Below are 27,093 nucleotides of genomic sequence, written 5' to 3'. Positions count from 1 at the left end.
GTGACATGTGAAGGCCCCAGACTGATGGGTGCCAGAGAAACCCACAGTCTGTCCTAAAAAGCCTTGGATAGGATGGAATTAGAGGTGCCAGATCTGGACATGTCCACCATGTCCATCCGCTCAACTTTTTGATTTCATATGCAGCCAGGGCAACTTGAAAGTGAAGCAAGAAGACTTTTTAAGGGATAATAAATAGCAATTAAAAAGCGTGGCCAGAGCTACTCTTCCCAGGGCTCACACTTCTTTGCTAGTTTCAAAGCAGTAGGTGGCTCACATGGCAGCTTTTCAAAATATACGTGCAAAACATCTTAGCTTGGTTCCAAGGAAGCAAATCATTTTTCAAGCACGATAAAAGGTTATAAAATCCCTCGGTGTGTGGGCAGTGGGAGGAAGCGTTTCCTCTCTGTTTCATCCCCAGGCTGAGGTCTGCGTGAGGCAGGGCCAGGCCTTGGGATTTGCCACCTGTGTGCTCTGTGACACCGCCGCCCCCTCACCCCCCACCTCCCACTACTTCCTGGAACCAGGAGACCAAGCATGGCACTGCATGGCATTGTGGTGCCGCCCAGAGCACGGGCCGCAGAGGGCAGGGGCCCTTGTGATGACTTCATGGAATGTGGCTATTCATTCAGCAGCCCTGAACTACGAGGGGAGAAAGTTCATTCCCTTTTCTCTTCCAGTCTTCCTGGTTGGGTCGAGGAGAGTCTCAGTGAGGTGCCACTATGTCTTTAATACCTCATAGTTTTAGAACTTTCTTTTTAACAATGAGATTAAGTCTTGAAAAGCAAGAATATCTGGCTGGAGCTTCAGACCTTTGCTTTATCTCCAGTGCTTTATGCCCATGCCTTATGCCTGTGCTTGTCTTCTATTTGCAACAAGCAATGCTAGCTTTCCACTGGCTGGTGACAGGTTTCCTTTCAAGAGTGAGATGGTTTGAACAAAACATGACTTTGTGAATATTAAATTGAGGTGATAGGAGATATGGTGAAAATCATGACAGAGCTACACCTATGACTGCAGGTGGGGAAATGCCAGGAAGATAGGAAAGAACCTTGACTCCAGAGCCAGACAAACCTGGGTGCACATGCAGAGCCCTGCTTACTGAGTGGGAGCGTGCCTGAGCTTCTGCATCGAGGAGCCCAGCAGTGAGACTGGGGGAAGGCTCCCTGGGCCTTCTGGAGCAGAGTCCTCCATTCCCGAGACCTGCAGAACCCCGAGAAGGGTCAGGATGATCTCTGTGGGCTCCTTCCATGAGTTAGGCCTGCTGGGGAGGATGGTAGAGTTGTACCTTCACACCAGCTACAAGTGCTGTTGGAAGGTAGGCTGTTGCAGGGGCTAATCATGGCTCTGCCCCTGGAGGCTGTGTGACCTTGGGCATATTCCTTAACCTCTCTGAGTCTCAGTTTCTTTGTAAAATGAGGCTAACATGAGGACCTCTCCCATAGGTTGTTCTGATCGTTAAGTGAGGCAAGGAAAATAAAATGCTTAGCAAAGTACCTGGCACATAGAGTGCATTTAGTAAATAGGAGCCATCAAAATTGAGTTGAATTGAATTTGCTTTCATTTAAATTAATTAAGTCATGAAGTCAGTGAGTTCTGGAGCCAGAAATCTCTGTAGCCTCCAAAACCAAGCCTGGAGCCTTGGTAGCATCACCCTAATTGAGGATAATATCTGGCCTACTGGTCATTTTTAATGCAGGAAGGGAACTAATCAACAGGAGGGCATTAGGTAAGCGAGTAGTTACGAATCCTGGTGGAGACCATCAGACAAATATCTAAAATGATGTTGGAGAACAATATTGGAGGTCATGGAGAGATGTTTAGATATACACATAAGTGAAAAAAAGCATTTGCATATTCTGCCATGAAAAGGAAGTAAGGGCTGCCACACGCTGTGGCAGAAACAGACCTTGGGAACACGAGGCAGAGGGAGGGTGGCCACCGTGGGAAACCGCCCTGCGCGTATCTCCACGTGTGTGATGTGTCTGGAACAGGCAGGTCCTCGAGATGGGAAGTGGATGAGTGCTGGGGCTCGGGGGGGTGGAGGGCGGAGGGGGTTGGTGGAAGGGCACAAGGTTTCTTGCCGGGGCAAAAAAAGGTTTTAAAATCCAGTTGGCGGCACAACTCTGCTAAGTCACTAAAAGCAACTGAAATGGTGCACTTTAAACGTATGGTATATGAAATTATGTCTCAATGAAGCTGCGAGGGATTCTGTGATTTCCTTCTCTGAAATTAAGCAATATATAAAATATACATATATATTTCTAAGTTTTAGAGAAGTTATATTACACAGAATTTTTTTACACAGAATTTTTAACAGCTTTATTGAGATATGTATTAATTGTATATATTAATAGTATATAATACATATATATTATCTATACATATATACAGATACATCAATATGTGTATCAATATGTCTGTCTACCTACGGAGAGAGATGTTGGAGAGAATATAAATATATCCATAATAGGTTCATGGGTTTTTTTCCTTTTTACCTAATCTCTATTTTCTTAGGTTTCTATGATGAATATGCAGCACTTTTGGAAAAACAATGAAAAAATGTTTTGTCTTTAAGAACAGCTCACTTTGGATTTCAAGGTCAATTAAATGAGTGCCAAAGTCCCTCCCACGAAGGCTCATGGCTCCCCAGGAATGAAATGGGTCCCCTTCCAAGCCATTACCTTGTCCACATTGAGAGGCACAGCAAACCTCCTGAGGGTGGGGATGGAGGTTAGCCTTGAGTTCTCCTCAAAGTCCTGGTTCAGGTTGGCCAAGTAGAAGAGCTGGTAAAGGCTGCTGTCCTCGTAGGCAATGACGTCAAAGAGAAGGCAGCCATCCTCCTCGTAGGCATTGACGTGATGAAAGACCACCATGGGGTCCGTGTAAAACTTGGTGGGCACAGGTTTCCTGGTCCTTTGGTCGATGATGTGAATATAAGTCTGAAAGAAGATGCTCACCAAGGGGTCAGCTTTCCTTCAGCAGCCTGGCACTATAGCATTGGGCACAAGTCAAGACCTAGCCCTGCCCTCCACCAGCTAGTGACCCTGGAGCATCCCTCTCCCCCAGAGCTCCAGCTGAGCGAGGCTAAGAAAATGAGAGCTGCCAGCTGGTGCATGTCCCGGATCATCTCCATCAGATGGAGCAGAGGGAAGCTCTGCTGCTGGGGCCTCTGCATCACCAGGAGGACAGAGAGTGGGAGAGACTCTGGAGGGTACACTGTCCCTCTACCCCCTTCACTTGACTGTGACTCATGGTGGGCCATGACAAACTAGCTCCCTGGCAATGGCCAAGTCGGGGAGAACTGACCAGTGTTCTAGCCCTCCTTGGTCTCTAGCCACAGCTGGAACCCCTAAAACCCTAAAACCACACCAGCCCTTCTGAGACCCTCTCCTGACCTCCACCCACTGCCTGTTTTGCCAGGATGCAGTTGTCACGGCAACCTCCCTTATACTGGAGGCTCTAGTGTGCAAAGACCTGTTCTAGCTAAGGAGCCCACATGGGTATCTGCACACACCTCTGGGTGTCACAAGGCAGTATCACTCTGAGTGGTAATTAGCCATATCTGCAACCCCAGTTGCCTAATTCAAGGTATGTGTGGGGGTTCTTTCTTTTGGCATTTCTGGCCTAACCACCCTCCTTCTGAAAGGCAGGGAGGGACTCTCCAGGCTGTCCTGTGGCCGTCACCTCCCAGCTCATGTGCCTCTTTCTCTCCTTCCCCAGAATCTAGTTTTGAATGCTAAGTGGGAATGCAGAGGAGGAAGGCTTTGACAGTGTGGGGGGTGGGCGATGGGCAGGTTGCTTCTCTGTGATCCCAATCCCTGAGTCAGGTGCAGGAACTTTTCAGAAATCTCTCTTCTAAATGCATCCCAAAGTCCTTCCCAGGGCTTTATGCCCTCCTCCTGGCAGCCAGGTCTTCTCACTGTGGGATTCTCTGAGGGCCAAGGGATCTCCAGGGGCCAAAGAGCAAAACCAGCTACAGCTGGCTTCCCTGATGGCCCCCTTGCCCCAGTGCGTTCATTCCAGTGTATTCATTTCAGGAACACTTTTCCGGGAAATACAGAATAGAACCAAGCCCCTGCTTTCATGGAACTTATAGTTCAGTGGGGGAGAGGCCAGCAGTGATCAAATAATGTGCCTTGGACAATGAACATTACTGAGAAAAATGAAGCCAGGTAGGGGATGGAGAAGCCTACGGCAGGGTCTGTTAGAGATTGGTTCATCACAGAAGGCCTCAAGGATCTGGATATTTTAGCTGAGACCTGGATTAATTGAGGGAGGAAGACTTCTGGGAAAGAACATTCCAGGTGGAAGGGATAGAAAATGCAAAGGCCCCAAGGCAGGAACATGTTAGGCTGGTTTGAGATACAGGAGGCCCAAGAGGAGGCTGAGTGAGCAAGGAGCCAGTGGTTGGGATATGGGCCTGTGAGGATTTGCAGGCTGGTCAGTGAAGCCTTTGGAACTTATCCTGAGGAAGATGAGAAATCACTAGAATGTTCTGAGCAGAGGAGGGACCTCACTCTCCTCCCTGAGAAGGACAGGTCTTAAAGTTGCATAGTGGTGGTTACCTCTGGAGAGTGGATTGGCAGCAGCAAGGGAGAGGAGAGGAGACTTGACATGTTACTTTCTCTACTTGTGTATTGTTTGAATAGAGGACATTAAGAATTACTTGATATTTATCACACGTAGAAATTTACTCATTTCAACAGGAAGTAAACACACACACATATCCATGCATAGATATATCCATACACATACATATGTGCACATACACACACCCCTGAATATACAAGCATGCATGTACACAGGCAGGCACACACACATATGCACACCTCCACACTTTGAGCACTCAGGTGTGCCTGAAGATGTTTGGCTGTGCTATCTGGTGAATGCTCTGTCATTATGATGTCTAAATCATATATAGAACCTCTTCCCTGACATTACCGGTGGCTGCCTGGATGCTGGAAGGGCCTTGTCCATGGATAAGGCCCATGGTGGAAGCTGCAAGAAGCCCAGATATAGGTCAGCACTGATGAGTAGCCCTTGGCTGCTGGGCTGGTGTAGACTGCCTGGCTGATGAGAGCTGGCTTGCCCAAGGTCACTCGCTCTTCTGACAGGGACAGTCTGCTCCCCTGACTCATTGACTTGGGGCTCCGGCCCCCTTGCCCTAACCTGGGACAACTCTGCAGGACCATCCAGCTTCAGAGCCCTCTGGAAGTTTGGATGATGCCTCTGGGGAGACTGGATGGTAGCTCATTTCTCCCTCCCTAAGAAACCTCCTGCATGCCAACCTCCATCTCAGTCTGCTTCCCAAGATACCTCACTCTGGCTGTCCTTGTGCTGAGGGGTCTCCTGGCCCAGTGGGGCTGGGGGTCCCAGCCAGGCCTTACCTTGTCTTCCTTGTGGAAAGCCATGCAGGAAGCCCAGTTCACTCCCCGGATGTACGCAGTTGACATTTTGAGGATATCCAGCTTGAAAGGCTGCTCGAGGAAAATGACGTAGTTCTCCGTGACTCCGAAGCTGTGGTAATAGCTCGGGGAGAGGAGGGAGCGGGAGGTGATGGAGCAGAACACCTCCGTGTGCTTCAAGGGGTTCTTCTCCTTCTTGTCCTCTAGAGAAAGGCAAGCCTCAGGAGCAGCACAGGACCTGGCTGTCCGCAGACAACGCCACCATCACCTGCAGCTGAGCCTTTCAAACTGACCTGGCCACTAAGAAGAACCTTTGGATGAGAGCTGACAACTAAACCAATGAAGGGCTTGCTGCCTGGCTCACATAGGGGCTCTGAGTGCTTCCCACCTAAGCCCTCCTGCTCTGTGAGACCTGGTGCTACGATCTGAAAACACTGAGCCACAGAGCCAGGCCTCTGGGCTAGGGGTCTGTACCACAGCCTAGGGGCTGAAGCCAGCCTCCCCCTGCTTTTGCATCAGGGTTTCTTTGGAAACATAGCCACACTCCTTCCTTTATGCAGAGTCCATGGCCACACTTGCTCTCAGGCTGCAGTGGCATTGCTGAGTAGTTGCAACAGAGACCGTGTGTCTGCAAAGCCTCAGATATTTATTCTTGGGCCCCTACAGATAAAGCTTGTTAGCCCCTGTTCTGGAACAACACCTCTTTATGGACACAAATCATTGGGGATCATGATCAAAGTGTGAAGTTTGATTCAGTATGTGGGGCTAGGGCCTGAGGTCTTTCATTTCTATCAAGCACCCACAGGATGGGCTGGCTTCACAGGCTTCGACTTTAATATTTTGCTGAGGACCACCATTTAAGATGTATCTCATAGGGTTTCCATGAATTTCTCTTCACTCTGACCATTGTGAAACACCTGGGAGTGAGACTAAGTACCCAATGTGATAAGGGGCTATTGTACATCTTGTGACAATCGAAGTAGACTGTATGATCCCCATTTTACAGATGGGAAACTGAGGCATAATGGAATGGTCTATCATTATGGCCAAAGGCAAAAGGTTAAGCCAAGAAGACATGGCCCCCTTAGCCTGGCTACCTCCTCTGTTATTAGGGATAATGACACAGAGTGGAGAGAGAACAGAATGAAATCATGAAGTAGTCCAAGTAGCTCACCCAAGCATCTAGACAGCAAAGGTGCTCGGTACATGTTCGTGTTCTTATTCCTCTGTAAGGATGAGTCACTACGGGCCAAAAGGCCTCCCCACCCAGGCCTGGGGCTGGTTTATAATGAGTTATCTGCAAGCGTCCCCACCTTTCTTGTGGCCACCTGTGCACACTGTAAACAGCTGGCTGGTGGGAGGGATGCTGTGGGGCTTGGGGGTGGTTCTTTTATTCACAAAACAAATGGAGCACAAAGCAAACTGAAATGAAAAGCACCCTGGCCTAGGAGGCAAGACACAGGCGTGAATCCCAGGGAAGCCACTAGCAGAGAGCAGGTGCTCAGTGGGGAGCCGGTGGCATGATGTTGGTGGCTCCTGTGACCAGCATGACCGTGAGCATGTCACTTGATTCCCTTGGGCCTCATCATCATCCTTTTGTAATATGAGGTGACAAACTCAAATGCCTAGACCATCCCCAGGGCTGACATTCTAGGATCCTGGCTAGACCCTCTATTCCTCCATTAGCTTAAGTCATGGGATTCCATTTAACAAGAATACTCATTGTGCCTTCTGACCTTACGGGCTCACCTCAGCCAACAGAGTCTAGTAATTAGCTCAGGAGGTTCTCCAGGACATGAGGGAAGGGGCCAGCAGGGTTCACAGAAGGAAGCCAATTTCCCTAAGCTGGCAGGTCAAGCCAAGCACCCTCATAGTTCTTCCCTGTCTCCTAAGCCCTGTGCAACCACCCTCAGAGGCCTGGTCTCCTGGGCGTGCTTCCCAGGAGGGTCCTGGACAAATAAGGGTCAGGAGCCTCCTCTTCTCAGGAATATGCAATCACAACTGGCCTGGGATTTTCTCCAGTTTCCTGGCCTTAAAAGGAGAAGGTACAGAAGGTCCTTAGAACAGAGTGGGGTGGGGGGCGGGGGGAGTGGTGTCTGAAAGGCTGAAGGTCTGAAGCAGGGCTGAGCTCCCATATCGACACTAGGAACCTGGGTTCAGGGGCTGGGATGAAAGTGGGCAGCACAAAAAACAAAACAAAACAAAACAAAACAAACAAACAAACAAAAAAAAACAGATGGAACGATGAATGGAAGGAAGGATGGATGGAAGGAAAGATATTTGATAGGCAAGTGGATGGATGGGTGGACAAACTGATGGTTGGACGGATGATGAATGGATAGGTGGATGGATGATGGATAGTTAGATGGATGATGGGTGGATAAACAGACGGATGGACAGGTAGATGGTGGATGAATAATGGATAAATTAATGAATGAATGAACTAGAGCCTAAAGAAAATCAGGTTAGGATAGTAAAAGAATTCATTCTTCAAAAGGAAGCCCAGCAACATCTCTTTCCTCCTAAAGGAAAAAAGTATGTTCATGGTCATTCTGAATCACCCATGAGGGAAAGTCTCAGATTGTGTCTTACGTCATCAATAAAAATCAGAAATCTTTGGAGGGAGCCACCCTTGGTGTCTGTGCTTCATTATATCCCCAGAATGACCTACCTGGGACTGTGGCAGGGATTTTAAAGATCACATATTTTGTCTTCCCCTTGTCCATGATGGACGTGCCCATATTAAGAACATTTCCAGCTTCATCATAATGAGGATGTGCTGTTGCCAGATTTACAGCCACGAACTTGCGATAATCAACCTGCAAAATGACAGCCACCTGGTTTTAAAAATGGGAGCAGGTGAAACTTGATGAAATGCAACTGCTCTAGGTTCAGAGAGATGATGGCTACTTTTGCAGATCTTCTGATCTGAAAATAAGACAGATTTCACCTTTAAAGAGGAGGTTTACTCATGTGACCTGATAGAACCTCACGACAGTCAGCCTCCTACAGCATAGAGCTTGCAGGGGAGTTGGTGAGCTGTATATGTTTTCTGTGGCTGTTGTGTTTCGGCCCTGCTGCCCCTGGTCCCGCTGGGTGTCCTCAGCATGGCAGCAGATGCCTCACCACAGAGCAATGACCTGGGCAGAGAGGCAGCCTTTAGCTCTAATCTAAACTGCTGCTCTGGTTATGTCATTTAAATTCTCTCCTTTTGCATACCACAGAGGCATAAATCTCTGGGCCTCTCTCATAGCATTATTCTGGGAACAGAGTTACAAAAACACTTGGTCAAAGCCAAACGACTAACAAGCTCAATAATGACCACCCCCAACAACTCCCAACAGGGCACAGCCACAGAATAATGCATGGCCGGGGAACCAACTGTCCTCCTTTCCTCCCTCAGAATAGCATGACCTCCAGCCAAAAGTCAGGGAAGGCTTCATTCTCTCTTAGTATTTCCTCTCTGAGGCTTTGTGGAAAGCATACATCAGTTGGACCGATGCCGCTCAGCTTAAAAGGTGCTGGACATAATTTCACAGCTAAGAAAAGCATTCCCTTTAACAGATCATTAAAATGTATGGAGAAGACATTGAGGCTTTGAATAGCCAGCTGGAGAAAAATGAGTGGGTCTATTGATTTTCATGAAAATGTTGACTTGCTTCAGCCCAGGAAAGATATCTGCTTGGACATTTATTTTTGTCTCTTTGCTCTCTGCCTAAGACCTCCCTCTTCAGGTCAATACAAGGTAGGGCTACTCAACTCCAGACAATTTGGTACAATCGTTCAAACTCCCATTAAGCTCCCACTCTGTGCCAAGACCGTGGACACTGTTAAGGGTTGAATTGTGTCTTCCAAAAAGATATGGTGGAGCCCCAATCCTTGGTATGTATATTTGGAAACAGGGCCTTTGTAGATGTAATCAAGTTAAAATAAAGTCATTCTGGATGGAGGAGGGCCCTACTCCAATGATGTGTATTGGAGTGATGCATCTATAAGCCAAGGAACATTGAGGATTCCTGGCAGCCATCAGAAGCTGGAAGAGGCAAGCCTGTATCTTCCCTTAGAGCCTTCTAAGGGCTCCGTGAACACCCCAAATTCAGATTTCCAGCCCCTAGAACCGTGAGAGAATAAGTTTCTGTTGTCCTAACAGAACTTTGATTCTTTGTTTTTGGTACTTTGGTACTTTGTTTTAGTAGTCCTAAGAACAAACACAGACACAGAAATGAAATGACACAGCCTCTGCCCTAAGGGAGCTTAGAATATAGTGCTAAATGCTGTACTGGGGAGGCTCAGGATCCAATGGCATTAGAGGAGGGGCAGCCCCTCATGAGTTCCTGCAGGCCACATGGCTCCACCCGGGGTCCCTTTCACAAGCCAGGAATTAATGCTGGTTGTAGTAGATTCACTAGTACCTTCTCCAGGGTTTCCAGAGTATGTGGGTTGATTTTCCTGATGTAATTGGTCTCTGTGGTCGCATAGAAGTCTTCCCCACACTTCATGATGTTAATCAGGCAATTGTCTGTGAAATCAGGGATGGTATGGGACAAGTAGGAGAAAGCTCTGTGGGGGAAAGCAGATCAATAGCAAATCAATGGCTGTGTCTACCCAATTGGAAAGCTCTACTTAAGATGGCTTTAAGTTTTCCTACCACTTAAAATACTCTACTTCAATTAAGGGAGAAAAGTTTGGGGTCCCAAAAGATCACTTGAGGAATCTGGAGGACTCCAGTATCAAGTTGTCCAAAGATACCACCATGTTGAATTAGCTAAGAAGTGAGTCATCTGGGACAAGATGGCCACCAACTGAACCCTCCTGGGCTCTCAAAAATCCAAAGGTCTCCCACACGAGAGACACTAAGAGCTAGTGGGTTGTTCCAAAGTATTTTTTTTTGTATTTTTTTTTATTGGAGTTTGATTTGCCAACATATAGTATAACACCCAGTGCTCATCCCGTCAAGTGCCCCCCTCAGTGCCCGTCAACCAGTCACCCCATTCCCCTGCCCACCTCCCTTTCCACTACCCCTTGTTCATTTCCCAGAGTTAGGTGTCTCTCATGTTCTATACCCTTTCTGATATTTCCAACTCATTTTCTCTCCTTTCCCCTTTCACTATTTTTCCTTTCACTATTTTTTATATTCCCCGAATGAATGAAACCATATGTTTGTCCTTCTCCAATTGACCTACTTCACTCAGCATAATACCCTCCAGTTCTATCCATGTTGAAGCAAATGGTGGGTATTCCTCTTCTCTAATGGCTGAGTAGTATTCCATTGTATATACAGACCACATCTTCTTTATCCATTCATCTTTCGATGGACACTGAGGCTCCTTCCACAGTGTGGAATCAATAGCCAGGGGAATATTGAAAAAGAAAACCAGAGCCAGGGGCATCACAATGCCTGATTTCAAGTTGTACTACAAAGCTGTGGTCATCAAGACAGTGTAGTACTGGGACAAAAGCAGACACACAGATCAATGGAACAGAAGAGAGAACCCAGAGATGGGCCTTCAACTCTATGGTCAACTAATATTCAACAAAGTAGGAAGGATTCTCCACTGGAAAAAAGGACAGTCTCTTCAATAAATGGTGCTGGGAAAATTGGACAGCCATGTGCAGCAGAATGCAACTAGACCACTCTCTTACACCATACACAAAGATAAACTCAAAATGGATGAAAGATCTAAATGTGAGACAAGAATCCATCAAAATCCTAGAGAAAAACACAAGCAACACCCTTTTTAAATTTGGCCACAGCAACTTCTTGCAAGATACATCTATGAAGGCAAGAGAAACAAAAGCAAAAATGAACTATTGGGAATTAATTAAGATAAAAAGCTTCTGCACAGCAAAAGAAACAGTCAACAAAACTAAAAGACAACCTGCAGAATGGGAGAAGATATTTGCAAATAACATCAGATAAAGGGCTAGTATCCAAGATCTATAAAGAACTTATTAAATTCAACAGCAAAGAAACAAACAGTCCAATCATGAAACGGGCAAAAGACATGAACAGAAATTTCACTAAAGAAGGCATAGACATGGCCAACAAGCACATGAGAAAATGCTCCACATCACTGGCCATCAGGGAAATACAAATCAAACCCACAATGAGATACCACCTCACACCAGTGAGAATGGGGAAAATTAACAAGGCAGGAAACAACAAATGTTGGAGAGGATGTGGAGAAAGGGGAACCCTCTTGCACTGTTGGTGGGAATGTGAACTGGTGCAGCCACTCTGGAAAACTGGGTGGAAGTTCCTCAAAGAATTAAAACTAGAACTGCCCTATGACCCAGCAATTACACTGCTGGGGATTTACCCCCAAAGATACAGATGCAGTGAAACGCCAGGATACCTGCACCCCGATGTTTATAGCAGCAACGTCCACAATAGCCAAACTGTTCCAAAGTATTTTAAGAAGCTCTACAGGAAAAAAAAAAAAAAAAAGCTCTACAGAAGTCATACATATTCATCCATAATGGCCTCCTAAGACTAGCAAAACAGATAATCTTTACTTTTGGAAGGAATAAGAGTCCACAATGGACATTTTGAATTTATCCAGGAAATTAGTTTAATATTTTTTTTTTCTTTAAAGGAAAGCAAACAAATTATGGGAAAAAAAACTCATCATTGTTTTGATCAGAAGATCCTGGATCCATGTGTTGGTTAGTGCCCCCCCTGCTGGCGAATAGTGAAGCAAGAAAACTGCCCTAGGAGAGCCTTGGTTTTGTGTTCCTTCTCTCCCCCTCCCCGCTTCCTGCTTGGCTCCTCCCCAACCTGCAAATGTGAATTCAGTGCTTGCTGTGTGCCAGCCCCAGCACTGGATCCTGGAACTAGAAAGATGACGTCAGTTACTGAAAAGCAGGAGCACTCTTCCATCTCTGGGCAGTCTACTGCTAGCACATTTCATAACTCTTCTATATCCGAAGAGTATCAAGCACGAGATCCTGACGGTGGGTCTGATTCCCCAGCCAAGAGTTTAATCATCAAGTGTGTAATATATTCATAGTCATCCTAGCCCAGATGATTTGAAACGTATCCAACTAAAAATCTCTCCCTATCTCTTTCTCTCATTTGCCAATTTCCCACTTTACAGACCCTCCCACTTTCTCTGCACACATACAACCAAAAATAAATCCAGATTTCCTCATGCTCTTCTAACACAAAACATATCATATGCTCTTTCTACACCTTGTTCTGCCCTGCGCCCACCACTCAATAAGCTATCTGGGAAATCTCTCCATTCAGTGCATAGACAGGATCCTCATCACTTTTGTTGTTGTTATTGTTCCTGCCTGATATTTTCTTGTACAGTTTCACTCTTATGAACTACCCTTGTGTTGATGAACATTAGGGTTATTTTCAGTTCCTCATTATAACAAATGATGCAGCTATGGATAAGGTTATAAGTTTGCCATTCCAGCCATGAGCAAGCCTATCTCTAGCCTGAAGAGAACGTGTGTTTATAATTTTGAGAGATAATTGCCATATGGCTCTCCTACCAGCCACATGGAAAAATACCTAATAATCTGTCAGATGCTCTTTGCCACTCTTGCTATCAGTGATCCAGAACTATGTGGCATATACAGGGAAAGCCCAGCCAGGTGAAGGTTTTCATGTGCCCTAAAGAGGATTGTCAGAGGAGCACATGCTGGTGGATATTGAAAGGCATGACTAGATTCAAAATGGACAGTTACTTAGAAAATATGTTTTTGCAGGGGTCTGGGTAGGCCATCGTTCCAAACTCTGACACCACAATCCTGTTGGCCTCGATGTTGTCTTTGTAGGTATCACTTCTCAGGTATTTGCTCCTGTAATAAACTTCACCTGAAAGAGAAGACACAGAATCATCCTGTGCTGACACCTTTACAGAGCTTTAAGGTCAATCTCAGCAGTTCTAGGGGTATTATGGGAAGGGGAGTCGAGTCCACTAGGACAATCTCCTTTAATAGTGCTGGATACAAGGAGTATTTGCGATGAGCTTTCACACACATTTCCTCACTTGAGACAACAAGGTAAGGTAAGCATCCCTAGAAGCTCCATTTTACACAGCAGGGACTGAGGCTCAGACACGTTCAGTTGCCTTGCCAAGAGGTGCTGAGGCCCATTGACCATCTCTTCCAATATGCTAGCATCCCTCCAGAGAAGGTCAGGTTTGGAGGACTGGTCCAGAAGGCCTCATACTTTGCCTAGTTTTCCCCAGGAGCTGGTTCAGCCTTGGAAACCTTCCATTGACCATTTCAGCCCCTAGAGTAACATTTGATACCTACTCCAACCAGAGGGTGACCTGGCACCTGATTCTGTATATGGGAGAGGGCCAGTACATGTGTGGGTGTCTAATTTATGTAGACTCTGGAGAAAATCTAAGTCATTGCATAAAAGCAGGGACTGTGGACCAGTTCATCAAGACCAACCTGAAAATGTGCTGGATGGTTCTAGATCCATATTAGGTTCCTATAGTTGCTGTAACAAATCACCACAAACTTAGTGGCTTAAAATTATACAAATCTGTTATCTTACCATTTTGGAAGATATAGCCTGAATGGGTCTTACAGGGCTAAAAAGCAAGGTGTCCATCTCTGACTTTTCTAGCTTCTAGAAGTTGCCTGCATTGCTTGGCTTGTGGTCACATCTTTTCTGAATCCGACTTTCCTCTTTCCCTTGTAATGACCCTTGTGATTACACTGAGCCCACCTGGATAATCTCCCCACCTTCAAGGCCCTTAACTTAAAGACACTTTTGTAGTATATTCACAGGTTCCTTCTGGAAGAGAATGGCGGCAGGGGTGGGGGAGAAGAAGAGAGAGCTGAGGAAGCCCAGCTGGGAGTGGATGGATCAGGAAAGACTTCCTCAGGCGGGTGGCACTTGAAATGGCCCTTTGAAGACGAGTAAAATTATTGCCCACAATAGATCAAGGAGGTGCCAGTAGGGGAGAGAGTAGAGCATTTCCACTCGCACTTCCTAGAAACTCTGAAAGCAAAGGCCTGGAGATGGAAAAGCAACCCCACCTCCTGCAAGGGCTGAGTCAAGATGGGCTTCAGCATGAGGTAGGGGCTTGGGAGCAGCATGAATGAGGTGAGGTTAAGGACAGGGCCCAACTGGAATACATGAGGCCTTTAAACTTGATTTGGCATACAATTTGAAATCCGTACTTAAAAAAAAATTTAATTTAATTTAGCTGTTAATTAGCAAGTGACATGTTGATTCCCACCCCTTCCCCTCCACAAAGAGCACATACCTTGCTGTAGTCTAATACATGCTTCCAATGTGGGTACAACTATAATATGCAAAAAAGGAGGGCCGGGCCATACTGACATTTCATTCCCATAAAATAAGACTTGATCAGAAAAATATCCTTCTTGTATCCACTGCCACAATGATGGGCTTAGGAGAGAATACCTTCCCAAGAAATTCTTGTCTGGTGACTTTATATCTAAGAAAGGAAATAGTGCTAAGAGCACTATTGAGCATGCATGTGCTAAGTACTGTGTGGACACTTTATGTGTATTTTCTGGTGAATTCTAAAACATTGGAAGTGTATAGAATACACCAACTAGAAATGCATTCTTTAGGAGACAAAAATCAACCTAATGTCATTTGCTAATTAACAGCAAAATAAAACAAAATTTAAACAATGCTTGAAGGTTTTACATTTCTTACCAAACGAAGTACAAAGGGCCTAGGCACTCGTGGCTCTGCAGACCCATTTTCAGTTGGTAAAATGGAGGCACAGAGAGGTTAAGCACCTCACTCTAAGCCACACAGCTAGGAAGGGCATTCAAAGCTGCATTCAAAGCTGACACAGCCACCACCATCCATTTGACCAGTCTGTTTGATCATTGTTAATAAAAACACATCTAAGGAGATGTGCTGCTGTGACTGCATGGCTTGATGAAGCTTTGCAAACTGAACAGACCCATATGAAGAACTACATCCTAATGAACAGAACATGAGAACCCCTGGAAGCCCCACACAGCTTGTCCAGTCACCAGCCCACCCTCCCCACCCACCCCCTGCTGACCCAGAGAGCCACTATCTTGACTTGGAATAGCCTCAACTAGTTTTGCCCTCAGGATTGTGTTTTCATGTCCGTCTCCAAAGGACGTGAGTGTCTGTTTCCAACCTGTGCACCTAGATGGAAATAATAGCAATAATGGTGATGCTGGTCTTCATAAAATTGGAAAAGACCATGAAAGACCTTCTAGTTCTTTCTCCAGCCTTTGGGAGGCAAACTGTGTGTGTCCAGGTGCAGATAACCATCTATCCTCTTCTCAAACATCTTTTCAGAGGTGGCTGCTCTGAAAATAAGTATCACTGAGATATTTCAGGAGGCGGGGCTCTGTTCTGGGGCAACAGGAAGAAATAGGTAGGAATGGCTTTGGGTTAACCTGGAACTGGGTTTGTGCATTCAACTAGTGTGTATTAATCACCTCAGTGGGCCAGGAAGTAGGGGTGAGCAGGGCAGGCATATCTCTACTCCTGAGGGGATTCAAGTCTCCATGTAGCTATGAATCCTGTTCTGGTATCTACAAACCATGCAATTGACCTTGTGTCCAAGGCAAGACTTGGTCCTCTCTGCTCCGATGGGAGGATCATGACACATTCCTTATGGAGTTGCTGTGAGGTTTAAGGACTATAAAGCACTCAGCATATAGTAGGTGCTCAATAAAAGCTACATATGCTCTCAAGATGCAATAGGTAGAGTGGGCAAGGCTTTGGTTCTGGGGTTAGTCCTAATCCAAGCCATGTGATCCTGGGTGAGTCTCTTTATGTCATTGAACCTCATTTTTCTCAACTAGAAATTAGGGATCACACAGCCCTCCCCAGATAGGACTGGCAGTTTTAAATGAGATGGGATGATAAAAGGAGTTTGGCCCATTGACACACAGCATGCACTTGCTAAGTAATGGTTGTGGGAATTTTGAATTGTCCACCAAAATCCTGGAGGCAGGAAGACTCAGCTGGGGGTTGGTGAGGGCATACAGACTGGTCTTTGGTCACCTGCTACACAGAACCTACTTCAGGGCCCTCCTGGTCTCCCCCTGAGCCAGCCTGTCCTTCACTGGTCACTTACTCTGAGGTTCGCCACCTCCAAGCACTGGCTAAGCTGCTTTGCCTAAAATGCTGAATTATGTTCACTTGAAATGTAAACACCCATCCCAGGCAGGCTGTCAGCAGGCCGCCCATTTCCTATAAACAGCCAGCCCAGAGCACACACAGAGGGCTCAGGGCCATAGGAAAACATGCCTCTGGAACAGCTCAAGGCTGACACTAACTCTGAAGCTGAGATTAGAGGACAACAAACATTCCCCAGAAGCCCCCTCCCTGGTGAGCCCCAATTAGCTACATTCCTTCTAAAGGGACACAAGTAAACAGATGTGCTCCTGCCTGGAATCTTCTAGAACTGGGTCGAGTTTGATATTCTGGGGGGAGTGGGAAAATTTAGAGGTAGATCTATATCTATCTCCCTTTTAAGCAAACTTCCAAAAAGCTACTTTAAAGCTATAATAATTGAAAAAGCTTCAGAACAGACAAAGTTCTGGAGGGCTTTTGTCTCTAAACCTTGGTGATGCTGGCTCTTGGAATTCACATATTCAAATTCTCGTGAGACAATGACCTTGCCTCTTAATAAAAAATTACCGAGTGTACTGCTGAGGGAGACTTGGGTTCATTCATCTCTATGCGTGCTTTATAACAAATTTTTAATTTTGAAATAATTTTAGGGGCACCCGGGTGGCTCAGTCGGTTATGTGTCCGACTCTTGATCTCAGTTCAGATCTTGATCTCAGGGTCGTGAGTTCAAGCCATGCATTGGGCTTCATGCTTTAAAAAAAATTGAAATAATTTTTGACTTAAAAAAAGAACATTCCTGTATATCCTCTGTCCAGCTTCTCCTCCACTCAGCCTCCTTTAATTAAATCTTTGTTAGGTTTTATATTTTATTTTATTATTTTTTTAAGATTTTATTTATTTATTTTTTCATGGGAGACACAGAGAGAGAGGCAGAGACACAGGCAGAGGGAGAAGCAGGCTCCCTGTGGGGAGCCCGTTGTGGGACTCAATCCCAGGACCCTAGGATCATGAACCTGAGCCCAAGGCAGACACTCAGCCACTGAGCCACCCAGGCATCCTTTTGTTATGTTTTTAAAACATTAAATTTCACTGGCTTCTGCTGAAGGCCACAAACAATTTTTCTATCTTTTTGCTTTCTTATTTCAGTCTTTTCTTACTGGTTTGGCACTGCCGGTTCTCCATGCTGGCTGTACACTAAATCACCTGCTGCTTTGAAACAGTGACAGAAGCCTGACCCCCACCTCCACGGCATGCTGATGAACTTGGTCTTGGGTGGGACAGGACAGCTAGGCTGGAGGCCTACTGTGAAGGTTTTCTGAAACCTCAGTGCTCAGGGCCATCTAGGAAATGTGTTAGAAACACCGATGCTCAGATTATGATTCACTCAGCTCTTGGTGGGGTCACAGGATTTGCAGCTTTAATCCTAGGGGATTCCGATATAAGAGGTACACAAACCACCTTAGAGAAATATTGGCTTTGTGTTATCTGTAAATCAGAGAACACTGCTTACTCTGTGCATTTCTTCTTGGATCAGGTATAGTAGTACTTAACATTTTTGGTTTATGTTTCTATTTTATTTTTTTAATTTATTTATTTATGATAGTCACACAGAGAGAGAGAGAGGCAGAGACACAGGCAGAGGGAGAAGCAGGCTCCATGCACCGGGAGCCCGATGTGGGATTCGATCCCAGGTCCCCAGGATCGCGCCCTGGGCCAAAGGCAGGCGCCAAACCGCTGTGCCACCCAGGGATCCCTGGTTTATGTTTCTACTTGAGGAGTAGAAAGGGGAACCATTGAGAGTTCTAGAGGAGAGGAGAGATGAGGCCAGGCTATCCTACACCAATGTTGGCAATCTGATAGCCTGGAGAGGATTGGGCTGGAGAGACAAGGAGAGAAGGTCGCCAGCAGGAGGGGGAAGTAGAGCAGAACTGCATAATGCTTACATGGGATTCTGGATTTAGAGAGCTTTGGGTTTATACCTGACCTCCACCACTTCTTAGCTGTGTGTCTTTGGGCAAGTTACTTGGCCTCTCTGGGCTTCAGACTCATCTGTAAAATCGAGAAGTACCTTCCTCAGGAGCTGTCGTGAGGACTGAGTTGTGGGTGGGCATGCAGCACTTGGGCCAGTGGCCGGCAAGCACTTCCTGTAGTGAATTTGAAGAGATCAACTGGGATCATATTGCTTCCTTCTCCCAAAACAACCTTCACCTTGTTTGGGCTCCATAAATAGTTTTCTAGTGCCGCTCCGGGCCAGGCCCAGTGCTGGGTAATGAACACACAACAATTTGAACAGAAACCCTGTGTTCTGGGGCCTCCCACACCAGGCTGGAGAAAGGCAAGCTGACCATTGAAAGCGGAGTGGGGCATGTGCCTTCGACATAGGCCAGGTTCAAGAACAGGATGGGGAAGGGCAAGTAATTGAGTGGACTCTCTGTACTTCCTATTTTCCAGCCAGTTCCAGATCACACATAGAATTGAGTCTTTCATGCTGTTGCATATGGTTTTTAAATTTTCTGTATATTATGTTTTGATATCTTAAAAAACCTTTCCAGCTGGGGGAGATGGTCCTTCCCTGGATTAGCCAATTCTTAGAAGTAGCAAAGGGCCCAGCATGTCTCTGAGATGAAAACTAACCAATCCACAGCCAGATCCCCTCTACCTGGCTCATGCACTCCAGGAGGCAATATTCCTCTGCCTTCATCACCCCAGGGCTAGGTGCCAGGCAACCAGAGACCACCCCTGGAGCCCAAAGCCTGCCAACACTATTCACACTAGCTGATCCTAAGTATTTAATCTGCCCCATCTTGTCTTTCCCTTGGAAACCCTAGGACAGGCTACGGGCTATGTGCTCCCTCTGCTCCTGTCTTCCACCTCTGGAGCACCCTGGTGCTATCCACTGTGGGCCTGTGTGAGATGCTGTGCCTCCTAGGACCTGTGAGTATAATAGGCTTTGTTCCCACGCCTCTCTTGTCTCCATTTGTGGTCACATCTGACTGATCATCCCATAAAAAAAGACAAAATGGCTACTTACCTTTGACAATGAATTTTTAGTTTGAGAATCTTCTAGAGACTTTCAGAAAGTCTAAACGCTGTGGGATAACTTTAGTCACGTGCCTGTTTAGCCCACTCAAGGCTTTTGGTGGATGGCAGCCATGCTTCTGCAAGACAGCCATGGCTTGGTTATGCCCTGCTGGTTCTCCTGTCTCTGGAGTCTCTATGGAAGCATGTGAAAGCCACCATTAAGTAAGCTGAGAAGGGCCACTTAAGCTATCTGCCGTTTCTGAGGGGGATGTGTAGGGATCGGGAGAAGAGAGCAGGGATGGTTGCAAACTTGAACCCTAGACAGCACAAGTCAGATTTCAGCCCTACCTCAGTGACCTTGCTTGGGTAAGTCACTAAACCTTTCTAAAGTTCCCATTTCCACATCTGCAAAGATGGGACAAGCACACCTCCCATGCAGCACTAATGTGAGCACCTGAAATGGACCACAAAGGAAACTGGGACCAGCCCAGTGAAGCAGGGACTCATGGAAAGGAAGCCAGTGTACTTTTACTTTTTGTACATGTCATCCAAAACAGCATTATTTCCCCATGAATCATTGGTAACTTGTGTCTAGAAAAGGAGGGGATTATTAAGGCTTAGGGCTGTCAGGAAACATGGACCCACCCACTCTGTAGCTGAGTCTCAGTAAAATCTGTTGGGTTTTTGCAAACTCAGAGCTCATGGTTTTCACACATGGGGTCTCTATTCATGAAGTCTTAGAGCAAGCCACCGGTATAGAGTCTGTATTCAAAAAAATAATTGCTGACTGGCTTAGAAGAGAAGGTAATTAAGAAAAAAAGGGGGGGGGATGCTTATTAAGCATGTATTATGTGCCAGGCATTATACAAAGCTCCTTACTCATATTAATGCCTTTAAATTCTGCAGCAACTCTGATATCTCTATTTTACAGATAGGGAGACAGACATAGAAAGGGTCAGTAACTTGGCCAAGGTCACACAGCTTGGGTACACGTTAGCTCAGATAAAGATGGGATTTAAATGCAGCAACAATGATGGTGGTTTTTAATCTATTCTGTGCCTACCAGGTGTCAGGCCCTTGCTAGATACCTGGTCCTTCTAACTATCAGACAGCTCTCCAGAGAGGATCATCAAGCTCTTCTTACTGAGGAGGAAACAGAGGCCAAGGCAGGTGAAGTACCAGTTTTTCATGGTGGAACACAGAGGTTTTTGTTTTTGTTTTTTTAATAATAAATTTATTTTTTATTGGTGTTCAATTTGCCAACATACAGAATAACACCCAGTGCTCATCCCGTCAAGTGCCCCCCTCAGTGCCCGTCACCCATTCACCCCCACCCCCCGCCCTCTTCCCTTTCCACCACCCCTAGTTCGTTTCCCAGAGTTAGGAGTCTTCATGTTCTGTCTCCCTTTCTGATATGTCCTACCCACTTCTTCTCCCTTCCCTTCTATTCCCTTTCACTATTATTTATATTCCCCAAATGAATGAGAACATATAATGTTTGTCCTTCTCCGATTGACTCATTTCACTCAGCATAATACCCTCCAGTTCCATCCACGTTGAAGCAAATGGTGGGTATTTGTTGTTTCTAATGGCTGAGGAATATTCCATTGTATACATAGACCACATCTTCTCTATCCATTCATCTTTCGATGGACACTGAGGCTCCTTTCACATTGGCTATTGTGGACATTGCTGCTATAAACATCGGGGTGCAGGTGTCCCGGTGAGGAACACAGAGGTTAAAGAAAAATGTCACCAAGCTGAAGCACTGGGACACGAACTTCCCCAGCATGTGACCCTGAGCCTCTGAAAGCCTCATGTGACCCATCCTGGACTTCTCTAAGAACTCAGAGCATGCTGTTGTGACATACACCAGCTCAACAGCCAACAGCAAAGAGTTTACAATCCACCTCATGAGCCAGTCACCTGAACCCAGAATTTTGCCTTATTCAGCCATTCAATCTCCCCCTAGGAAAGGCACTGAACTTGTTGCTTGAGTGATTGGCTCTCCCTTGCCTACTGAGCAACATACTGTTCCTTTCAGCTCTGTGCTCTTCCTATTTTAATTTGAGGCACGTCTGAGTCCAAAGCCAGTAATCTCCTCCTGCTCTTGCTCATCTTACTGAGAATGTGTATCATTTGCAGGTTGGACTCTTTGAAAGAGAGCCTTGGCTGCCTTTCTAGGGGGGTTTGTGCCTATGGTTGGCTGAATAATGGTCTCCCCAAGATGTCCATGTTCTAATCCCTGAAACTTGTGACTTTGTTACCTTACAGGGCAATATAGATACGATTAAAGATTTTGAGACAGATGTTCCTGGATTATATGGTTGGGCCCAATCCATCATAAAGGTCCTTCTAAGAGGCAGACAGGAGGGTCAAAGAAGGAAATGTGATTATGGAAGCGAGGGAGATAGGGAGAGTGAGAGAGAGAGAGCAGGTGTGCAAGAGGCTCGGCTGCCCTTTGCAGATGCAGCTGGGGCCACAAACCAAGGAATTCAGGCAGCCTCTAGAAGCTGGAAAAGGCAAGGAAATGGACTGTCACTCTAGAGCTTCCAACACCATGATTTTAGCCCAGTTTTGACTTCTCACTTCTACAACTATAAGAATAAATTAGTGCTGTTTTAAGCTACTAAATTTGTGGCTGTCTTTACAGCAGCAATGGCAAACCAAGACAGTGCTCTTACCATCTCTGATTGTGAAGCTATGGAGCAAGGCCAGGCCATCGAACCAATGGTTGTATCTGGTCTCTCCCACTGTGTGCATTCCAGGCCCGTTACGGAGCAGGGTGCCCTGCAGCCATGTTGGAATCCTGCCTGTTAAGAGAAAGGAAGTTTTGTTTCCAAGTTTTCATGTCCCAACCAAAAAATCTCTGAGACACAGCCATGGAAAGGAATTGAGGCCACCGTCCCAACACGACTCACTGTACTCATTCATTCCTTTAGCAGTTATTTCCAGAAAGGGTGGGATATGCCTGAGTTGTGCCAGCACTGAGGATACCAAGATGAGCCAACGTCATCCCTCTCTTCAAGTTGCTCACCATCCATAGAGCAGATGGATGAACAGACACTCAAACCACAACACGGTAAAGGCAATGTGACAGGCTCAGCAAAGGGGGCTGCATGGAACAGAATCTCATCCCCGGGTGGGGTGAGAGCTGGAGGGTGGGGACTGTGTCCTGGAAGAGCTACTGAGTCTTGAGGGGGAGTAGGTGTTGGCCTCAAAAAGGCATGAGGAAATAACATTCTAGAACTGTGCTATCCGATACAGTAGTCACAGCCTCATGTGGCCACTGAGCACTTGAAACCTGGCCAGTCCAAGTGGAGATGTGCTGTAAATGTAAAATTCACACTGGATTTCAAAGGCTAAGTATGAAAAAAAATGTAAAATATCTTATTAGCAATTTAAAAAATATTACTTGTTGAACTTAAAATATTTTGGATATATTGCTTTAAATAAAATATACTCTTACAATTAATTTCACTGGTTTGTCTTTTTTTTGTACATAGAGGGATCACTGTATATTTTTCAGCTTTTTAAAATTATATAAGTAATAGGTTTGTTTACTTTTTAGAGTGTGGCTATTAGAAAGTTTAAAACCACATGCATGTGGGCATGCATTACACCTCTGTTGAATGGCACTGCTCTAGGGGTAGGGTCTGGAGCAGATGCTGTTGATGCCTCACTTTGTCTTCTTAACAATGACCTCTCCTTGAAAGTTGCTTTCTGCAACTATCTTCAGCTCTCTGCTTGAGGGCTTTGTTTTCATTGTGGGAGCTACTCTGCCCATACGCTGGGCAAGCTGGAACACCTTGGAGGTAATGTCTCTGGAAGTGGCTGTCAGCCAAAGATGGATGGGGAGTTGGGCATCACATGTCACCACTTCCTTGCCCTCAGCTGAGGCAATATGAGGCATGTTTTACACTATTCCCAGAGGGTTCTGCTCTGATGGCTCACAGTGGTCAGTGGCTTGACAATGCCCCTTTTATTGGTTTCCCTCCCAGGGTTTCTTGGGATCATGTCCCAAATAAACTACTTACATCTGAATCCTTTTTTTAAAAAAAAAAAAGATTTTATTCACTTATTCATGACAGACAGAGGCAAAGGCACAGACAGAGGGAAAAGGAGGCTCCTCTCAGGGAGCCCGATGCGGGACTCAATCCCCAGACTGGGATCACACCCTGAGTTGAAGGCAGACATTCAACCGCTGAGCCACCCAGACATCCCTATATCTGAATTCTTATCTCTGGAGGAACTTGAACCAAGAGATCAAAGACCAGCTCAAAGACCAGCTCAAAGTCCAGCTCAAAGTCCAGCTCAAAGTCCAGTTCAAAGACCAGGAGATGTGTCAGTTGTTTAGCAAGCCTGGTCTGTAATTTTCAAATGAGGAAGCCATAAGTATTGAGGTTGGAGAGCTAGGCAGGGACCAAGTGAAAAAGGTCAATGAGACAACACCAAGGGCTTTGATTAGATGCTCAGAAGAATGGGACAGCTTGGTCAGTTAAAACAGGGAATGAGAGGATCAGATTTTTGTGCATGTGCAATTTTTTTTTAGATAAAATTCACATAGAAAAATCCGCCATTTTAAAGTATACCATTTGGAGGTTTTTAATATATTCACAATGTTATGCAATCATCACCATCTAGTTCCAGAACATTCCATTACCCCAAAACAAAGCCCTGTCCTCCTGACAACTGCTAATCTACTTTGTCTTTTAGGATCCGCCTCTTCTGGACAGCTCGTATTAATGGAGTAGGCTTAGATTTGGAGTGACAATAGTTGTCTCTGACTGTGGTGCCGAGTGTGGAGAAAGGAGGAGCCAAGAGGAGGTGGGAAGACCAGAGAGAGGATGGAGAGAAACAACAGAACAGAGAGTTGAAGGATGTGGAATGGATAGGACTGGGAGTTTGAATGAATATGGGGAAGAAGGGAGGGGCACCCCGAAGTGTCACGAAGTCTCCTGCCTTGGGCAACTAAGTGAATATGGGACTATTCAGAGACCCAGATGCAGGAGAAGGAGCAGGTGAGGCAGAGCAGAGAGAGATGAATCTGAGCACACAGTCAAAACCCTAGATAGGAGAACACATATTGAGCACTGGCTGCAGGTGCATTAAATCATATAGTCATTGCAGCAATCCTATGCGGCAAGTCACATGTGGACAGTTTGATATAAGAGAGAATTGAGGCAGGAAATGCTTCAGTAACTGGCCAAGGAGGTCTCAGAGCCAACAATGCACAACCCAACATGAAGCCTGGACATGGCCTCTGTGGGTAGACGTGGCCACATAGGCACAATCTTTAGTTAGCAGTTGGTTAATGGACACAAACCAACTGATTAGACTTGACCCAGGTCTGGAGGCCTCAACTGAGGGTTGGGATCCTGTCTTTCACTGGCTGCAGGCAAGTCACAGCCCCTCTCCAGCTTCCCTCAAGGAGGGAGGTGTGATTTACAGCAGTGGTTCTCATACTTGGAAGCAGCCAGAGGGCTTGTAGAAACACAGATTGCTAGGCTACACCCGCAGCGTATTTGATTCCATGGGTCTGGAGTGGACCCAGGAATTCGTGATTCTAAGCACCCAGGTGATGGTGAGCCTGCAGCTGTGAGATGGAGGTGGGGAGAGCAGCTGATCTGGATCTAGAGGGTCCACTCAAGTCTGCAGGTGCTAGAATTCCAGGTTTCTAAAGTTTCCAAGGATTTCCATGCAATTATTAAATGTAGGGCTTATGGGCAACATGTTCATGACATCCCAGAGCATAAAAGGATAGGTATCAGAGGCTTCTTTTAAATAAAAAATTAGGGATCCCTGGGTGGCGCAGCGGTTTGGCGCCTGCCTTTGGCCCAGGGCACGATCCTGGAGACCCAGGATCGAATCCCACGTCAGGCTCCCGGTGCATGGAGCCTGCTTCTCCCTCTGCCTGTGTCTCTGCCTCTCTCTCTCTGTGTCTATCATGAATAAATAAATAAAATCTTTAAAAAAATAAATAAATTAAAAATTAAAAAATATACATTTATTTTTGAAAAAATATTTGTAGCCTATACTATATCTTTTAAAAACTTAAAACTACTCCAATATTAGGAGTGTTTGAGGTGGAAATACAGCTGATTTCATTTCCCTCTGTGTTCCCATTAGCATTTTCAAGTTTTTATATATGCACATGTACATAAAAACACATATACATACAGATCATGTTACCTTTGTAATCAGAGAAAAACAAACATAAAAGCTATTCTTTCAAAAGCCTTCTGAGACAATTCCTTGGTTGAAAAGCTCCAATCTAACTTTGCTCATAGAGAAATGCTCACTCAGGAAAAAACCCAGGTCCAAGTTTCTGAAGATGAAACCGCCTGTGTGACTGAGCCAGCCCACTCACCCATCCTCAGAGGCAGCACACAAGAGGAGAGAGACAGAGAAAAAAAAGATGAAGAAAACAAGACACAAAGCCTGTTAAAAGAATTTTCTCCTAGAGTGTCCTACTCTGGGTCCATTTGACTTACGGTTCTGCAGGTACTTGAAGGCCCAGATCACAGTGAACACCTGTGAGGAAACCAGGGCGTGCTCTGCATGCCCTCCAGCATGTGCATGTAGGAAGGGCAGCACAGGTACGCTTCTCACAGCACAGGTATGGCATGAGAAGCGTACCTCCCTCTCCTTAACTTAGGATGCACATATTTGCACAAATGTACCCAAAGCTTGGAACGGGCCACGCTTTGCAGAATAATTCCACTGTATGTGTGCCAGTTGTAGTGTTCCCGGGCTCTTCACCCGGAAGTAGTGAAAAGGACTCTCTCTCCCTGGAAACAGTTTCTGTGTATAAAAAGCACACCTAGATTTTCACAGAGAATATGTCTTGATTTGTGGATCATTCCCCACTATATATCATTTGCCAGATTTTCCAAAAATAATTTACAATAAATGTTACTTTTATGACCAGAAAAAAGGTATGTTTAAACATATAAGAAGAGGCAGCCATCTATATGGAACGCTCACCTGTCACTTTGGCCCGCACAGGTTCCAGCTGCTCCTTCTTATTTCTGCCAAATATTATATCCATGGCATGGGGCGCTGAGCAGGAGTGATGCTGACAGTGAACAGACACTCTGCTGTGTTCAAGGCAATTGCTCTTCGGCTCCTCCTTTTTTTCCTTCCTGCTCTCCTGCAGCTTCCTTCTCTTGCATCTCCTCCTGATGCTCTGAGAACCTGGTATCTCTTTGCACACACGAGGGGAAGCTGGTGTTACTTATCTGTGGTCAAAGGTCAATTCCCCAGCCATGAGTCCTGGCTAATCTTTAACCCTCTTATTGTGTCCCCCCTGCCCCCCCCAACTCCCTTTCCAGTTCCACTTCTGGCTTAAGCTAGAAAAGCTAGTCTTTTGCTGGGTTTATATTGGCAGGATAATTCAGTGGGTGCATTCTGCACAGATATGCAGCCTGAAATGATCCAGCCCAGGAGGTGGAGATGATTTATCAGAGAAGAGAAACTATCCGGACCTGGGATTAGGGGAGCCGAAAGTGTGTCAATCAGTAGAATTCCTTCTGCACATGGAACTTCTTGAGCAGAGAGAGGGTTTTGGTTTGGTTTTGAATAAAGGTCCCT

General features: G+C 45.8%; 1 protein-coding gene and 1 long non-coding RNA gene across 9 annotated transcripts in view; one reads left to right on the top strand and one right to left on the bottom strand.

The window, feature by feature from the left end:
• The window catches only part of LOC144310218 (uncharacterized), a 39,416-nt gene extending 31,381 nt beyond the window's left edge, over positions 1-8,035 (top strand). For 6 of the 8 annotated variants that reach the window (XR_013375919.1, XR_013375917.1, XR_013375918.1 and 3 more), the window contains 2 exons: positions 5,408-5,522; positions 5,613-8,035. This is a non-coding gene — a long non-coding RNA (uncharacterized LOC144310218). The remainder of the gene's footprint in view (positions 1-5,407; positions 5,523-5,612) is intronic. The other 2 variants (XR_013375916.1, XR_013375912.1) reach the window with 1 other exon arrangement.
• Positions 1-26,742, bottom strand: part of BCO1 (beta-carotene oxygenase 1) — a 38,878-nt gene extending 12,136 nt beyond the window's left edge. The window contains exons 1-7 of the mRNA XM_077890962.1: positions 26,488-26,742; positions 22,185-22,313; positions 13,104-13,233; positions 9,818-9,965; positions 8,077-8,224; positions 5,388-5,608; positions 2,682-2,939 (exon numbers count right to left, since the gene is read on the bottom strand). Coding sequence (XP_077747088.1) covers positions 2,682-2,939; positions 5,388-5,608; positions 8,077-8,224; positions 9,818-9,965; positions 13,104-13,233; positions 22,185-22,313; positions 26,488-26,551 — 1,098 coding nt within the window. The 5' untranslated portion in view covers positions 26,552-26,742. The remainder of the gene's footprint in view (positions 1-2,681; positions 2,940-5,387; positions 5,609-8,076; positions 8,225-9,817; positions 9,966-13,103; positions 13,234-22,184; positions 22,314-26,487) is intronic.
• Positions 26,743-27,093: the final 351 nt, after the last annotated feature.

The sequence above is a fragment of the Canis aureus genome, chromosome 3 (assembly GCF_053574225.1).
Source record: "Canis aureus isolate CA01 chromosome 3, VMU_Caureus_v.1.0, whole genome shotgun sequence".
Lineage (NCBI taxonomy): Eukaryota > Metazoa > Chordata > Mammalia > Carnivora > Canidae > Canis > Canis aureus.
The sequence above is the reverse complement of the archived record's forward strand: the minus strand, read 5'-3'. Positions and strand labels throughout refer to the sequence as shown.